The sequence below is a fragment of the Oncorhynchus gorbuscha genome, linkage group LG13 (genome assembly GCF_021184085.1).
Source record: "Oncorhynchus gorbuscha isolate QuinsamMale2020 ecotype Even-year linkage group LG13, OgorEven_v1.0, whole genome shotgun sequence".
NCBI lineage: Eukaryota > Metazoa > Chordata > Actinopteri > Salmoniformes > Salmonidae > Oncorhynchus > Oncorhynchus gorbuscha.
In genome coordinates, this window is record NC_060185.1 from 87,538,033 (window position 1) to 87,556,827 (window position 18,795).

General features: G+C 43.4%; 1 protein-coding gene across 3 annotated transcripts in view; it reads left to right on the forward strand.

Annotated features, from left to right (window-relative positions):
- The window catches only part of LOC123994172 (transcription factor COE1-A-like), a 150,666-nt gene extending 133,956 nt beyond the window's left edge, over positions 1–16,710 (forward strand). The window contains exons 12-17 of one of the 3 annotated variants that reach the window (XM_046296699.1): positions 862–927; positions 9,906–10,062; positions 10,276–10,455; positions 12,402–12,599; positions 12,842–12,901; positions 15,264–16,710. In XM_046296699.1, coding sequence (XP_046152655.1) covers positions 862–927; positions 9,906–10,062; positions 10,276–10,455; positions 12,402–12,599; positions 12,842–12,900 — 660 coding nt within the window. In that variant the 3' untranslated portion in view covers position 12,901; positions 15,264–16,710. The remainder of the gene's footprint in view (positions 1–861; positions 928–9,905; positions 10,063–10,275; positions 10,456–12,401; positions 12,600–12,841; positions 12,902–15,263) is intronic. The other 2 variants (XM_046296700.1, XM_046296698.1) reach the window with 2 other exon arrangements.
- Positions 16,711–18,795: the final 2,085 nt, after the last annotated feature.

The window sequence follows — 18,795 nt, forward strand, 5'->3', positions numbered from 1 at the left end:
CACACACACACACACACACACACACACACACACACACACACACACACACACACACACACACACACACACACACACACACACACACACACACACTGTTTGTGTGTATTGATTTAGATGGCAAGGGTTGATAGGATAATCACAGGGCAGAGATTAGGGTACTACAGATTACAGACTATTACAGGTATATAGAGAGGCTGTCATAGGCCTGTGTAGTGTCATAGGCAGCCTGTGTAGTGTCATAGGCAGTCTATGTAGTGTCATAGGCAGGCTGTGCAGTGTCATAGGCAAGCTGTGCTGTGTCATAGGCAGGCTGTGATGTGTAGTGTCATAGGCAGGCTGTGTAGTGTCACAGGCAGGCTGTGTAGTGTCATAGGCAAGCTGTGTAGTGTCATAGGTAGGTTGTGTAGTGTTAGTGTGTCAGCTAGTGATGTAGTGTGTTAAATGAATTGATGGATGATCCTACTAGAGGTTAGGCTGAGGGAAGATGTAGACAGGATTGCTTGTTGATGGTTGAATGATGGAGAGAGAGACTCATGTTTTATTCAGAGGTAGAATCTCTCTCTCTCTCTCTCTCTCTCTCTCTCTCTCTCTCTCTCTCTCTCTCTCTCTCTCTCTCTCTCTCTCTCTCTCTCTCTCTCTCTCTCTCTCTCTCTCTCTCTCTCTCTCTCTCTCTCTCTCTCTCTCTCTCTCTCTCTCTCTCTCTCTCTCTGTCTCCCTCTCCTCTCCTCTCCTCTCTCCTCTCCTCTCCCTCTTTATTTCCATCCCTCAATCCTGCATTCATAGCACAATGTGTAATAAAATGGAGTAAAGCTCTGTGAAGATTTTCGTATTCACCCCCCCCCATTCTCTCTTCCTCCACAGGAAGTCATTCTAAAGAGAGCGGCAGACTTGGTAGAAGCGCTCTACGGGATGCCACACAATAACCAGGTGAGACACACACACACACAAAATGTTCCCACACATGCAAAAACACAGATCCCCATCCCTCACCCTGACAGTGGGAAGAGTGGAGGTGGATAAGGAAAGGTATGGGCGAAGTGAGGAGGAGGACAGAAAACATTTGATGAATCTATTAACCAGGTTTTGCCTCTCCCTCCTCTCAGTACATTTTGTTGTATGTATTTTAATGTAACCTTTATTTAACTATGCAAGTCAATTAAGAACAAATTCTAATTTACAATGTTGGCCTACCAGAAGGCCTCCCGTTGGGTCGGAGGCTGGGATTAAAGATATAGGACAAAACACACAACAACAAGAGAGACACCACAACACAATATAAAGAGAGACCTAAAACAACACCTCAACACAATATAAAGAGAGACCTGAGACAACACCTCAACACAATATAAAGAGAGACCAAAGACAACACCTCAACACAATATAAAGAGAGACCTAAAACAACACCTCAACACAATATAAAGAGAGACCTAAGACAACACCTCAACACAATATAAAGAGAGACCAAAGACAACACCTCAACACAATATAAAGAGAGACCTAAGACAACACCTCAACACAATATAAAGAGAGACCTAAGACAACACCTCAACACAATATAAAGAGAGACCTGAGACAACACCTCAACACAATATAAAGAGAGACCTAAGACAACACCTCAACACAATATAAAGAGAGACCTAAGACAACACCTCAACACAATATAAAGAGAGACCTAAGACAACACCTCAACACAATATAAAGAGAGACCTAAGACAACACCTCAACACAATATAAAGAGAGACCTAAGACAACACCTCAACACAATATAAAGAGAGACCTAAGACAACACCTCAACACAATATAAAGAGAGACCTAAGACAACACCTCAACACAATATAAAGAGAGACCTAAGACAACACCTCAACACAATATAAAGAGAGACCTAAGACAACACCTCAACACAATATAAAGAGAGACCTAAGACAACACCTCAACACAATATAAAGAGAGACCTAAGACAACACCTCAACACAATATAAAGAGAGACCTAAGACAACACCTCAACACAATATAAAGAGAGACCTAAGACAACACCTCAACACAATATAAAAAGAGAGACCTAAGACAACACCTCAACACAATATAAAGAGAGACCTAAGACAACAACACCTCAACACAATATAAAGAGAGACCTAAGACAACACCTCAACACAATATAAAGAGAGACCTAAGACAACACCTCAACACAATATAAAGAGAGACCTAAGACAACACCTCAACACAATATAAAGAGAGACCTAAGACAACACCTCAACACAATATAAAGAGAGACCTAAGACAACACCTCAACACAATATAAAGAGAGACCTAAGACAACACCTCAACACAATATAAAGAGAGACCTAAGACAACACCTCAACACAATATAAAGAGAGACCTAAGACAACACCTCAACACAATATAAAGAGAGACCTAAGACAACACCTCAACACAATATAAAGACCTAAGACAACACCTCAACACAATATAAAGAGAGACCTAAGACAACACCTCAACACAATATAAAGAGAGACCTAAGACAACACCTCAACACAATATAAAGAGAGACCTAAGACAACACCTCAACACAATATAAAGAGAGACCTAAGACAACACCTCAACACAATATAAAGAGAGACCTAAGACAACACCTCAACACAATATAAAGAGAGACCTAAGACAACAGCTCAACACAATATAAAGAGAGACCTAAGACAACACCTCAACACAATATAAAGAGAGACCTAAGACAACACCTCAACACAATATAAAGAGAGACCAAAGACAACACCTCAACACAATATAAAGAAAGACCTAAGACAAAACCAAGATGGCGTAGCAGTCTGACGTGTGTTTTTGTCTTTTCCCGTCCTGTCCCATGTTTATATTGTTTTCTTCATGTATATATTGCATATATTTTAATCTCACTTTTCATCTACGGACTGAATATACTTTCCAATAACCCACCTCAACCAATGTGGTACGGATCTGCTATTTTTATACTTTAGAACCAGAACCCCCATCAGAAGCTAGCCTGCTAACTGGCTACTAGCTAGTAGTCAGTTAGCCACTTCTAGCAGTCCTCACCATTAACTCAGACATCAGCCAACCTCTACTCGGTCAATTCCTGTCAGTCTGTACAGCGTGATATCAACCCAGAGCATATTGGACTGCTTTTTCTCTACAAAATCTCAGGATTCCCAGCGCAAGCTCTGAACCTTTACACCGGATCATTGCAGCTAGATAGCTAGCTACATCTCTGTCCCGAAGCAAGGACCAGTGAGGCTGGTGCTAGCCTCGAGCTAGGCCCGGCTAGCCAAAGAGCACCACCAGCCAATTCTTGGGCTACAATACCTCTTTTGCCAATTGGCCTGGACGCTTTAATGCCGACACGGAGCCCCGCTGATCCATCACGACAGGTCTGCCGACGTAACCGTCCAAGGTGGTTTCAAAAGGCTCTTCCATTGCAATGTCGCCGGATGCCCATCTGCTAGCCACGGCCCGCTAGCTGTCAGAATCGCCATTTCACCAGCTCACCTAGCGACTACGGAATTGGCTCCCTGACTCATCTAGTGCTACTCGTTGGACCCTATGATCACTCGGCTACACATGCCTCTCCCTAATGTCAATATGCCTTGTCTATTGCTGTTTTGGTTACTGATTATTGCCTTATTTGACTGTAGAGCCCATATCCCTGTCCAATATGCCTTAGATAGCCCTTTTGTTCCAACCCCCACACTGGCTTAACTGGTGCCTCTAGAGACAAAGGACCTTGTGAAGATGCAGGAGGAAACAGGTACAAAAGTATTTATATCTACAGTAAAACTAGTCCTATATCGACATAACCTGAAAGACCGCTCAGCATGGAAGAAGCCACTGCTCAAAAACCGCCATAAAAAAGCCAGTCCACGGTTTTCTACTGCACATGAGGACATGTCCTCTGGTCTGATGAAACAAAAATAGAACTGTTTGGCTATAATGACCATCGTTATGTTTGGAGGAAAAAGCGGGAGGCTTGCAAGCCGAAGAACACCATCCCAATCGTGAAGCACGGGGGTGGCAGGAGGGACTGGTGCACTTCACAAAATAGATGGCATCATGAAGACGGAAAAGTATTTGGATATATTGAAGCAACATCTCAAGACATCAGTCAGGACGTTAAAGCTTTGTCGCAAATGGGTCTTCCAGTTGGACAATGACCCCAAGCATACTTCCAAAGTTGTGTCAAAATGGCTTAAGGACAACAAAGTCAATGTATTGGAGTGGCCATCACAAAGCCCTGACCTCAATCCCATAGAACATTGAAAAAGTGTATGCGGGCTAGGAGGTCTACAAACCTGACTCCGTTTTTTATCTCTGTTAGGGGGAATGGGCCAAAATTCACCCAGCTTATTGTGGGAAGCTTGTGGAAGGCTACCCGAAACGTTTGACCCAAGTTAAAAAATTTAAAGGCAGTCCAACCAAATACTAATTGAGTGTATGTAAACTTCTGACCCACTGGAATGTGATAAATAAATACTTTTATTCTGACATTTCACATTCTTAAAATAAAGTGGTGATCCTAACTGACCTAAAACAGGGAATTTTTACTTGGATTAAATGTCAGGAATTGTGAAAAACTGAGTTTAAATGTATTTGGCTAAAGTGTATGTGAACTTCCGACGTCAACTGTACATGTTTCAAGCAGACCACCATAGTCCCTGTGCCTAAGGAAGCGAAGGTAACCTGTCTAAATGATTACCGCCTCGTGGCACCCACGTCGGTAGCCATGAAGTGCTTTGAAAGGCTGGTCATGGCTCACATCAACAGCATCAACAGACCAACTCCAATTTGCATACCACCCCAATATATCCACAGGTGATGCAATCTCAATCGCACTCCACACTGCCCTTTCTCACCTGGAAAAAAGGAACACCTATGTGAGAATGCTGTTCATTGACTACAGCTCAGCGTTCAACACCATAGTGCCCACAAAGCTCATCACTAAACTAAGGACCCTGGGACTCAACACCTCCCTCTGCAACTGGATCGTGGACTTCTTGACGGGCCTCCCCCAGGTGGTAAGAGTAGGCAACAACATGTCTGCCACACTGATCCTTAACACTGGGGCCCCTCAGGGTTGTGTACTTAGTCCCCTCCTGTATTCCCTGTTCACCCATGACTGCCCATGATGGTCTATACGGAGGAGGTCAGAGAACTGGCAGTGTGATTCCAGGACAACAGCCTCTCCCTCAATGTGAGCAAAACAAAGGAGTTGATTGTGGACTACAGGAAAGGCTGGCCGAACAGGCCCCCATTAACATCGATGGGGCTGTAGTGTTTCAAGTTCCTTGGTGTCCACATCACCAACGAACTATCATGGTCCAAACATACCAAGACAGTCGTAAAGAGGGCAAGACAAAACCTTTTCTCACTCTGAAGAAAATATTTGGCATGGGTCCCCAGATCCTCAAAAGGTTCTACAGCTGCACCATCGAGAGCATCCTGACCGGTTGCATCACCGCCTGGTATGGCAAATGCTTGGCATCTGACCGTAAGGCGCTACAGAGGCTAGTGTGAACGGCCCAAGCTTCCTGCCATCCAAGACCTATGTAAAAGGCGGTGTCAGATGAAAGCCCAGAAAATTGTCGGAGACTCCAGTCACCCAAGTTACAGACTGTTCTCTGCTACCGCATGGCACGCGGTACCGGAGCGCCAAGTCTAGGACCAAAAGGCTCCTCAACAGCTTCTACCCCCAAGCTATAAGACTGCTGAACACTTCATAAAAATCCCCACCGGACAATTTACATTGACTCCCCCTTGTACACTGCTGTTCCTCTCTGGGGTTTTTCTAGGCGGTGGATCAGCTTAATATTGTGGAAATATTGTTGCTTCCATCAATGTAATTGTCTGCATCATTTCCAATCCCCCATATATATATATATTTCTTAGGTAAATATATATCCATATAAATATACATACATACCCATACGTATACATATGCATACATAAACATTCATACATATACACATATATACATACAGTACATACATACATGCACATATCTATATACAGTGGGGCAAAAAAGTATTTAGTCAGCCACCAATTGTGCAAGTTCTCCCACTTAAAAGGATGAGAGGCCTGTAATTTTCATCATAGGTACACTTCAACTATGACAGACAAAATGAGAAAAAGAAATCCAGAAAATCACATTGTAGGATTTTTTTATGAATTTATTTGCAAATTATGGTGGAAAATAAGTATTTGGTCACCTACAAACAAGCAAGATTTATGGCTCTCGCAGACCTGTAACTTCTTCTTTAAGAGGCTCCTCTGTCCTCCACTCGTTACCTGTATTAATGGCACCTGTTTGAACTTGTTATCAGTATAAAAGACACCTGTCCACAACCTCAAACAGTCACACTCCAAACTCCACTATGGCCAAGACCAAAGAGCTGTCAAAGGACACCAAAACGAAATTGTAGACCTGCACCAGGCTGGGAAGACTGAATCTGCAATAGGTAAGCAGCTTGGTTTGAAGAAATCAACTGTGGGAGCAATTATTAGGAAATGGAAGACATGTAAGACCACTGATAATCTCCCTCGATCTGGGGCTCCACGCAAGATCTCACTCTGTGGGGTCAAAATGATCACAAGAACGGTGAGCAAAAAATCCCAGAACCACACGGGGGACCTAGTGAATGACCTGCAGAGAGCTGGCACCAAAGTAACAAAGCCTACCATCAGTAACACACTACGCCGCCAGGTACTCAAATCCTGCAGTGCCAGACGTGTCCCCCTGCTTAAACCAGTACATGTCCAGGCCCGTCTGAAGTTTGCTAGAGAGCATTTGGATGATCCAGAAGAAGATTAGGAGAATGTCATATGGTCAGAATAAACCAAAACATAACTTTTTGGTAAAAACTCAACTCGTTGTGTTTGGAGGACAAAGCATGCTGAGTTGCATCCAAAGAACACCATCATACCTGCTGTGAAGCACGGGGGTGGAAACATCATGCTTTGGGGCTGTTTTTCTGCAAAGGGACCAGGACGACTGATCCGTGTAAAGGAAAGAATGAATGGGGCCATGTATCGTGAGATTTTGAGTGAAAACCTCATTCCATCAGCAAGGGCATTGAAGATGAAACGTGGCTGGGTTTTTCAGCATGACAATGATCCCAAACACACCGCCCGGGCAATGAAGGAGTGGCTTTGTAAGAAGCATTTCAAGGTCCTGGAGTGGCCTAGCCAGTCTCCAGATATCAACCCCATAGACAATCTTTGGAGGGAGTTGAAAGTCTGTGTTGCCCAGCAACAGCCCCAAAACATCACTGCTCTAGAGGAGATCTGCATGGAGAAATGGGCCAAAATACCAGCAACAGTGTGTGAAAACCTTGTGAAGAGTTACAGAAAACGTTTGACCTTTGTCATTGCCAACAAAGGGTATTGAGATAAACTTTTGTTATTGACCAAATACTTATTTTCCACCATAATTTGCCAATAAATTAATTAATTACCAATTTTGAATATTACGTTTTTATCTTGAGGTGCTCTACATAAATACGTTCAGTCTGCCATCTTCCTTCTCTTTTAGCTGTTTGTTTGTTACCTATGCAGTCAGTTCACCCCCACCTACATGTACAGATGACCTCAACTAGCCTGTACCCCTGCACACTGACCGGTACCGGTGCCCCCTGTAACTAGCCTGTACCCCTGCACACTGACTCAGTACCGGTGCCCCCTGTATAATGCCTCGTTATCGTTATTCTTATTGTGTTACTTTTTATTATTACTTTTTATTTTAGTCTACTTGGTAAATATTTTCTTCTTCTTGAACTACACTGTTGGTTAAGGGCTTGTAAAGTTTCAAGTAAAGTCTAACTGTTGGTTAAGGGCACATTTCACAGTAAAGTCTACACTGTTGGTTAAGGGCTTGTAAGTAAAGCATTTCACAGTAAAGTCTACACTGTTGGTTAAGGGCTTGTAAGTAAAGCATTTCACAGTAAAGTCTACACTGTTGGTTAAGGGTTTGTAAGTAAAGCATTTCACAGTAAAGTCTACACTGTTGGTTAAGGGCTTGTAAGTAAAGCATTTCACAGTAAAGTCTACACTGTTGGTTAAGGGCTTGTAAGTAAAGCATTTCACAGTAAAGTCTACACTGTTGGTTAAGGGCTTGTAAGTAAAGCATTTCACGGTAAAGTCTACACTGTTGGTTAAGGGCTTGTAAGTAAAGCATTTCACAGTAAAGTCTACACTGTTGGTTAAGGGCTTGTAAGTAAAGCATTTCACAGTAAAGTCTACACTGTTGGTTAAGGGCTTGTTGGTTAAGGGCTTGTAAAAAGCATTTCACAGTAAAGTCTACACTGTTGGTTAAGGGCCTGTAAGTAAAGAATGTCACGGTAAAGTCTACACTGTTGGTTAAGGGCTTGTAAGTAAAGCATTTCACAGTAAAGTCTACACTGTTGGTTAAGGGCTTGTAAGTAAAGTAAAGCATTTCACAGTAAAGTCTACACTGTTGGTTAAGGGCTTGTAAGTAAAGCATTTCACAGTAAAGTCTACACTGTTGGTTAAGGGCTTGTAAGTAAAGCATTTCACAGTAAAGTCTACACTGTTGGTTAAGGGCTTGTAAGTAAAGCATTTCACAGTAAAGTCTACACTGTTGGTTAAGGGCTTGTAAGTAAAGCATTTCACAGTAAAGTCTACACTGTTGGTTAAGGGCTTGTAAGTAAAAAGCATTTCACAGTAAAGTCTACACTGTTGGTTAAGGGCTTGTAAGTAAAGCATTTCACTACACTGTAAAGTCTACACTGTTGGTTAAGGGCTTGTAAGTAAAGCATTTCACGGTAAAGTCTACACTGTTGGTTAAGGGCTTGTAAGTAAAGCATTTCACAGTAAAGTCTACACTGTTGGTTAAGGGCTTGTAAGTAAAGCATTTCACAGTAAAGTCTACACTGTTGGTTAAGGGCCTGTAAGTAAAGAATGTCACAGTAAAGTCTACACTGTTGGTTAAGGGCTTGTAAGTAAAGCATTTCACAGTAAAGTCTACACTGTTGGTTAAGGGCTTGTAAGTAAAGCATTTCACAGTAAAGTCGACATTTGTTGTGTTCGGCGCATGTGGCAAATAAGGTTTGATTTGATTTAAAGAGACACCTAAGACAACACCGCAACATGGTAGCAACACAACATGGCAGCAACACATGACAACACAGCATGGTACAAATGTTGTTAGGCTCAGACAACAGCACAAAGGGCAAAAAGGTATAGACAACAATACATCACATGAAGCAGCCACAACTGTCAGTAAGACTGTCCATGACTGAGTCTTTGAATGTAGAGATAAAACTGACCAGCTCGTTCCAGTCGCTAGCTGCAGCGAACTGAAAAGAGGAGTGACTTGGAGATGTGTGTGCTTTGGGGACTGTCTAGATTTAACCTTAGCCTGCAGCTTGGATATGTGCTTAGAGAAGGACAGGGTACTATCTAGCCATACTCTCAAGTACATGTGTGAGGTGACTACCTCAAGCTCTAAACCCTCAGAGGTAGTAGTAACACCTGTGGGAAGAGGGGCATTCTTCTTACAGAACCACAAGAACTTTGTTTTGGAGGTGTTCCGAATAAGATTAAGGGTAGAGAAGCTTGATGGACACTAAGAAAGCTTTGTTGTGGAGCGTTTAAAGTAAAATCCAGGGAGCGTTCTGCTGCATATAGGACTGTATCATCTGCATATAAATGGATGAGAGAGCTTCCTACTGCCTGAGCTATGTTGCTGATGTAAATTGAGAAGAGGGTGGGCCCTAGGATCAAGCCTTGGGGTACTCCCTTGGTGACAGGCAGTGACTGTTCTGACTTTACACACTGCAGTCTTTGAGAGACGTAGTTAGAATTATTATTTTTATTATTTTCTATTCCATTAAATGGAATCTGACATGCCTCCCTCTCCCTGTCAGGAGATGATTTTGAAGCGGGCAGCTGACATGGCAGAGGTGTTGTATACGACGGTGCCACGCGGCCACAACCAGCTGTTAGGCAGCGGCTCCGTCCACGCCAGCATGATGGCCGTCAACTCCTTCCCCGGGTCAGAGGTCACACAGGCAGCCAATCAGGGTGAGCCATAACATAGGAACCAGGAAGTTAAATGGTTTTGTGTAATGTATGAAAACTACTTATAACTGTTTTATATTTTTGTCTCATTCTCTCTGTCTCTTTTTTCTCTTTATTTATCTCTCTCTTCATAATTCTATCACTCTCTCCCCCCTCCTCTCTTGCTCGCTCTCCTCCCCTCTCCCCCTCGTCTCCCCTCTCCCTCCCTACCTCTAGGTTACAGTAGGAGTAGCAGCAGTGCATCTCCTCATGGTTATGTCCCCAGCACCACTCCACAGCAGACCAGCTACAGCTCTGTTTCCACTAGCATGAACGGCTACACTGACTCTGGCATGACCACGCTAGGAACCTCACCCAACTTCCTCAACGGGTCAGCCACCAACTCACCCTATGCTAGTGAGTACCACACTACACTGTCCACACTACACACTAAAACCTCCACACTATGTACCCTATACCATTGAGTGCGACAATGAACCCTCCACACTATACCCTGTGCCCTACATGCTATGCCCTAGAATAAAAAGAGATAGCTATAGGTGAGAGAAATGTACAATGAAAAAGAAAGGGGCGGTGAAAGACCATTGGTTTCTTTAAGAGCGTCCTTTATGTCTATAATGGCTGTTCTCATTCTTTCTCCTCCTCCCCCAGCTGTCTATAATTGCTATTCTCATTATCTCTCCTCCTCCCCCCTACATTAAAGACGCTTAATTAAATCAATAAACTAATTGCAGGAGAAGCAATTCAATCCCAGCTCTTTAATTCTCTTGAATGTTAACACGTATTTTAACATGCTCAAATGGACCATCGATGACAGCAGACACTTTCAATCAAACACACACACACAGACACACACACACACACACACAATGCAGACACTTTTGATCAATACCTTCCTGCTGGCCGGCTTACTACTTCCAGTTGTCATTAAATGATGTGTTAGACCTCCTTCATAAGTGGAAAATGGCACTATATTGCCTACATACTGGCCTATGTGGCCTGGTCAAAGGTAGAGCCCTATATAGGCTGTCATGTGTACTATATAGGCTGTCATGTGTACTATATAGGCTGTCATGTGTACTATATAGGCTGTCATGTGTACTATATAGGATGTCATGTGTACTATATAGGATGTCATGTGTACTATATAGGATGTCATGTGTACTATATAGGATGTCATGTGTACTATATAGGATGTCATGTGTACTATATAGGATGTCATGTGTACTATATAGGATGTCATGTGTACTATATAGGATGTCATGTGTACTATATAGGCTGTCATGTGTACTATATAGGCTGTCATGTGTACTATATAGCAAGTCATGTGTACTATATAGGCTGTCATGTGTACTATATAGGCTGTCATGTGTACTATATAGGCTGTCATGTGTACTATATAGGATGTCATGTGTACTATATAGGCTGTCATGTCTATATAGGCTGTCATGTGTACTATATAGGATGTCATGTATACTATATAGGATGTCATGTGTACTATATAGGATGTCATGTGTACTATATAGGATGTCATGTGTACTATATATGTTGTCTGTAAGATCTATAACATGTCTGAACTGGATGTCCTGTTGTCTATAAGATGTCATAATATAGGATGTCATGAACTATATAGGATGTCATGTTGTCTGTATAGATCTATAACAGCTGAACTGAGTCCTGTTGTCTGTAAGATCTATAACAGCTGAACTGAGTCCTGTTGTCTGTAAGATCTACAACAGCTGAACTGAGTCCTGTTGTCTGTAAGATATATAACAGCTGAACTGAGTCCTGTTGTCTGTAAGATCTATAACAGCTGAACTGAGTCCTGTTGTCTGTATGATCTATAACAGCTGAACTGAGTCCTGATGTCTGTAAAATATTTAACAGCTGAACTGAGTCCTGTTGTCTGTAAGATCTACAGCAGCTGAACGGAGTCCTGTTGTCTGTATGATCTATAACAGCTGAACTGAGTCCTGTTGTCTGTATGATCTATAACAGCTGAACTGAGTCCTGTTGTCTGTAAGATCTACAGCAGCTGAACGGAGTCCTGTTGTCTGTAAGATCTATAACAGCTGAACTGAGTCCTGTTGTCATCTGTTGACCAGTCCCCTTCTGTTCCTCTCGCCTCCCCCTCCTCTGTCCCCGGCCCTCTCTCTAATCTTTCCTCTATCCTCCTCGTTCCTCCTTTCTTTCCTGCCCTTCCCCTCAAACCTCTCCCTCCTCCCTGCCCCTTCTCTCTCCCTCTCTCTCTCTCTCTCTCCCTCCCCCTCTCTCCTAACTATCCCTCCTCTATTACTCTCTCTCCTCCTCCCTCCTCCACTCTATCTTTCTCTCTCCTCCAGTCGTTCCCTCCAGTCCCATCATAGCCTCCACCACCAATCTTCCCTCTAATTGCAGTAGTTCTTCGGGCATCTTCTCCTTCTCTCCGGCCAACATGGTGTCTGCTGCGGTCAAACAGAAGAGCGCCTTCGCCCCCGTCGTACGGCCGCAGACCTCCCCTCCACTCACCTGCACCAGCACTATTGCTAACGGCCTGCAGGGTAAGCTAGCATGTTGGCCAGTTAACATGCTAGCGAGGCAGTAATTAGTCTATGGAAAGTTAGCCAATTAGTCTATGGCTTGTTGGTGAGTTAGCTGGAGTCAAGCCAACTCTATACCTCTCTTGATACCCCATATCCCCTTTTATAATAATGCTGTGGTTTTCTTTACCCTTCTCTCCCAATTTCCCCCTTCGTCCTCTTCTCCCCCCCTCTTTCTATCTCCGTCTCTTCCTCCCCTCCAGTAGATCAGTCTTTTGTGGACTCCCCCTCCAGCTCTCTTCAGGGTCTGGCCTTCTCCTGAAGTATGTTAGCTCTCTCTCTCTCTCTCTCTCTCTCTTCATGTAATCACCCATCAAACCTTCTCCTGAAGTATGTTAGCTCTCTCTCTCTCTCTCTCTCTCTCTCTCTCTCTCTCTCTCTCTCTCTCTCTCTCTCTCTCTCCATGTAATCACCCATCAACCCTTCTCCTGAAGTATGTTAGCTCTCTCTCTCTCTCTCTCTCTCTCTCTCTCTCTCTCTCTCTCTCTCTCTCTCTCTCTCTCTCTCTCTCTCTCTCTCTCTCTCTCTCTCTCTCTCTCTCTCTCTCTCTCTCTCTCTCTCTCTCTCTCTCTGTAATCGCCCATCAAGCTTTCATTATATTGGTTCACTCCATCCACCATCTCTCCCTCTCCACAGGAGGTTTTTCTCATCTTTCCTTGTCCACAGGACTTCCCTTTCTCTGTATTTGTCTTCTTCTAGTCCAGTTGTTTGTCATATGATCAGAGGAAGCCAGTGGTATGTTGTGGCTAATACTAAGCTAGCTGAAAATAGCTTTAAGATTTACCCTTTCAGAGAGGCCCGTTGTGTTGACTTTGTGGGTCATACCAAAAACAACTAAATCCTTCAGGTTGGTGACAGCAGGGAAACAGTGAATCATGTGGGAACTACTGCTTTAGTCTGCCATAAGGTCTATCCATTGTTTTAGTCTGCCATAAGGTCTATCCATTGTTTTAGTCTGCCATAAGGTCTATCCATTGTTTTAGTCTGCCATAAGGTCTATCCATTGTTTTAGTCTGCCATAAGGTCTATCCATTGTTTTAGTCTGCCATAAGGTCTATCCATTGTTTTAGTCTGCCATAAGGTCTATCCATTGTTTTAGTCTGCCATAAGGTCTATCCATTGTTTTAGTCTGCCTTAAGGTCTATCCATTGTTTTAGTCTACCATAAGGTCTATCCACTGCTTTATTCTACCATAAGGTCTATCCATTGTTTTAGTCTGCTCTATCCACTGCTTTAGTCTGCCATAAGGTCTATCCACTGCTTTAGTCTGCCATAAGGTCTATCCACTGCTTTATTCTACCATGAGGTCTATCCACTGCTTTATTCTACCATGAGGTCTATCCACTGCTTTAGTCTACCATAAGGTCTATCCACTGCTTTATTCTACCATAAGGCCTATCCACTGCTTTATTCTACCATAAGGTCTATCCACTGCTTTATTCTACCATAAGGTCTATCCACTGCTTTATTCTACCATAAGGTCTATCCACTGCTTTAGTCTGCCATAAGGTCTATCCACTGCTTTAGTCTGCCATAAGGTCTATCCACTGCTTTAGTCTGCCATAAGGTCTATCCACTGCTTTAGTCTGCCATAAGGTCTATCCATTGTTTTAGTCTGCCAGAAGGTCCATACAGGTTGATAGAGGTGCTCTCTCCCTCCCTCTCTCCTCTCTCCTTTCTCCTCTCTTCTCTCTATTCCTCTCTCCTCACTCTTTCTCTTCCTCTCCCTCTCTCTTCTCTTCCTCTCTTCTTCTCTCCTCTCTCTTCTCTCCCTCTCTTCCTCTCTCCTCTCTCTTCTCTTCCTCGCTTCCTCTCTCCTTACTCCTCTCTTCTCTCCCTCTCTTCCTCTCTCCCTCTCTCCTCTCTCTTCTCTCCCTCTCTCCTCCCTCTCTCTCTTCCTCTCTTCATGTTGATGACAGCTAACCACACCATCGGTGTGCTGCTCAGACACACAGACACACAGAATCACACACACACAGCTCCTTCTTTAATCCCACAGAGCTGGAGACACTTAGGACATAAGCAGAGAATTAGTGGAGTGGAGCAGGACAGGAATCCCTCTGTGGTCTCCGTATAAAGGGGGTGGGGGAGTGAGGATATAGCCTCGGTGTCATGGAGAAGGAGGGGGAAGGAGAACAGGGGTGAGGAGAGGAGGGAGAGAAAAAAGGTTGGGTTTTAGAGTGAGAATAAGGGAAGTTAAGGAGAGAGGTTGATTAAGGTAGGGTTTGAGAGGGAGAATAAGGGAAGTTAAAGAGAGAGAGAGAGAGAGAGAGAGAGAGAGAGAGAGAGAGAGAGAGAGAGAGAGAGAGAGAGAGAGAGAGAGAGAGAGAGAGAATAAGGAAGAGAGAGAGAGAGAGAGAGAGAGAGAGAGAGAGAGAGAGAGAGAGAGAGAGAGAGAGAGAGAGAGAGAGAGAATAAGGAAGAGAGAGAGAGAGATCTTTGTTCACCAGATGCTGGAACACATTTGCCGTTATGTGACTGTTCTGATGACGGATGAAACACAGACTGACCTTTCTCTCTCTGTGTGTTTCTCTCTCTGTGTGTTTCTCTCTCTCTCTTTCTTTCTCTCTCCTTCTCTTTCTCTCTGTCTCTGTCTCACTCCTTTTCCTCTCTTCCCACAAACAGTGATTCCCGGGATGATTGATCCATCCATGTAGATCTGTGAACGTTGAGAATTTGGGAATGTTGACGGGGAGAGAACATGTCTGACGTGTCCCTGTGTCACACTCCAACCCTCTGGACCTGAACAGAACACGGAACTCTAAATTGTTAAACTCAGGCCTTTCTAGAAGGAATCTCATTGGAAGGAAGAAGGAGGAAGAAAACAACAAACATAACATTTGTTGATGTCATTTCCTTCCTGGTGAATTTGTGAACCTTCTCAGACACACCTTGGAGTCGAATAATATGCTTATTTAAATTGAATTTAATCGAACTGAATTGAATCAAACTGAATTGAATGTAATTTAATTGAGGAAGGACTGTAAGATGTCTCATGACCGTGTCCACATCACAATTGAGTGACAATATTACTGACCTCATGACAAAAGCATTTATTTGTATGCGTATTTCTTGGTATAATGTTTAAGTTATATTGTTTAAGATCTATTGTATGCCTTCCTACAGACTGTAACACATACAAACAGCACTGAAGCTGATTGGCTATAAGGGTTTGTGTGAGTAGATAGCTCTGACATGACATGACTGGATAGGAGTTAACATGGGTTGTAACTAAGCTGTCTTGTATCAGTTTACATTTAGTAACTGTAAGCAAACACTGTATAGCCTCGAAAACACAGTTCAAATGATCATGTCCATATCATGGATGCATCCATAGTCATGTCTAGGAATTTGAGAGTGGTTCCATTTCCCCATCTCTCAGCTTTTTACTGAAACAGTGGCAGGGACCATACTATGTTGTTGTTTCAACTGGATTGTCCTTTTAAAGGACTCAAACACACTCAGCTGAAAGATAACCTCTACAATTTTGACAAAGATATTTGCTGCTAACTTATCACAGAAATATAATACGAGATGTGCAATTCCCTTTTCATTTCAATCAGAAAACACGTTTGATGAAATATCAGATTAGAATGACAATTGATGTAACATAATTGTGTCTATAAATATAAGAATGATGGGTTTATTATTTGATTTATTTGACTTTGTTTTACCAAAGTTCTGCTTCTAAATATAATATAAACGTTCATATGTCTTAAGGCAGCTCTCGACACAGATGGTCATTTCACTGTCAAGCTCTCATCATCTATACTTTGCAAAAATGAGAATCACAGATTTGGAGACAAAACAGGGATTTCTGTATAAAGTTCTCATTGAAATCATCTATTTCTCTTTTGGATGTGTACATTTTGCATTGCTTCTTGACCTTAATTCTAGCTTGTTCTGTGTTAGTTTATAAGTGTCACAGAGTTATGTTTTGTCACCCACTATGTAAATGTGATCTCACAGGTTTTATTTTGTATCTGTATTGGTGCTGTATTGTCGAGACATGTTTCCATTTGTTATTTCCCATCCCAAAATGTTATCTATTCTTTATTTTATTTTTTAGGTTAATAAAAGTATAGTTTTTCCTGATTTGAAAATGTTTAAAAAAAATGTTATGTCCAAAAGCAGCATCTTATTCTGATAGCAGTTGGTTTGGATTTCCCCCAAATGTCGTTTTCTAATCTAAACTCCAAGTCCAAACATCAGTCCATGCTCGACCCTGGTTTCCACTTTACAGTATTTACACACACTTAGTCAACCGTTTCCTCCTCTCCCTCTCCTCCACCTCTTCTTCTCCTTCTCCGTCTTTCTCTCTATTGGTCCGTTTTTCTCTCTTTCTCTCTATTGGTCCGTTTTTCTCTCTTTCTCTCTATTGGTCCGTTTTTCTCTCTTTCTCTCTATTGGTCCGTTTTTCTCTCTTTCTCTCTATTGGTCCGTTTTTCTCTCTTTCTCTCTATTGGTCCGTTTTTCTCTCTTTCTCTCTATTGGTCCGTTTTTCTCTCTTTCTCTATTGGTCCGTTTTTCTCTCTTTCTCTCTATTGGTCTGTTTTTCTCTCTTTCTCTATTGGTCCGTTTTTCTCTCTTTCTCTCTATTGGTCTGTTTTTCTCAACCTTTCTATTGCTCCATCTTTCTCTACCTTTCTCTCTATTGGTCCGTTTGTTTCTCTCTCTCTCTATTGGTCCGTTTTTTTCTCTCTCTCTATTGGTCTGTTTTACTTTTCTCTTTATTGCTCCATTGTGCTTCTTCAAGCTGTTGCCGGACATAGAATCGGACTTTCTATTCTTGAGAATTTTGCGCAGAAGACTGCCTGTTGATAGACTTGGGTGTTGTCAGGTGCTGGTGTGAAGCTTTCACCATGCTGTTCGAGGAGGGGTTGGCGCGAGGCCTTCACCATGCTGTTCGAGGAGGGGTTGGCGTGAGGCTTTCACCATGCTGTTCGAGGAGGGGTTGGCGTGAGGCTTTCACCATGCTGTTCGAGGAGGGGTTGGCGTGAGGCTTTCACCATGCTGTTCGAGGAGGGGTTGGCGTGAGGCTTTCACCATGCTGTTCGAGGAGGGGTTGTCGTGAGGCTTTCACCATGCTGTTCGAGGAGGGGTTGGCGTGAGGCTTTCACCATGCTATTCGAGGAGGGGTTGGCGTGAGGCCTTCACCATGCTGTTCGAGGAAGGGTTGGCGTGAGGCCTTCACCATGCTGTTCGAGGAAGGGTTGGCTTGAGGCCTTCACCATGCTGTTCGAGGAGGGGTTGGCGTGAGGCCTTCACCATGCTGTTCGAGGAGGGGTTGGTGTGAGGCCTTCACCATGCTGTTCGAGGAGGGGTTGGCGTGAGGCCTTCACCATGCTGTTCGAGGAGGGGTTGGTGTGAGGCCTTCACCATGCTGTTCAGATCGAGGGGGGGTTGGCGTGAGGCTTTCACAATGCTGTTCAGATCGAAGGTGGGTTGGCGTGAGGCTTTCCCCATGCTGGTCAGATCGAGGGGGGGTTGGCGTGAGGCTTTCACAATGCTGTTCAGATCGAGGGTGGGTTGGCGTGAGGCTTTCCCCATGCTGGTCAGATCGAGGGGGGGTTGGCGTGAGGCTTTCACCATGCTGTTCAGATCGAGGAGGGGTTGGCGTGAGGCTTTCACCATGCTGTTCAGATCGAGGGGGGGTTGGCATGAGGCTTTCACCATTCTGTTTGAGGAAGGGTTGGCGTGAGGCTTTCACCATGCTGTTCAGATCGAGGGGGGGGTTGGCGTGAGGCTTTCACCATTCTGTTCAGATTCTTTTTTTTTCACCTTTATTTAACCAGGTAGGCTAGTTGAGAACAGGTTCTCATTTGCAACTGCGACCTGGCCAAGATAAAGCATAGCAGTGTGAACAGACAACACAGAGTTACACATGGAGTAAACAATTAACAAGTCAATAACAGAGAAAAAAGGGGAGTCTATATACAATGTGTGCAAAAGGCATGAGGTAGGCGAATAATTACAATATTGCGTTGAGTGATAAATGATCAGATGATCATGTACAGGTAGAGATATTGGTGTGCAAAAGAGCAGAAAAGTAAATAAATAAAAACTGTGGGGATGAGGTAGGTGAAAATGGGTGTGCTATTTACCAATAGATTATGTACAGCTGCAGCGATCGGTTAGCTGCTCAGCTAGCTGATGT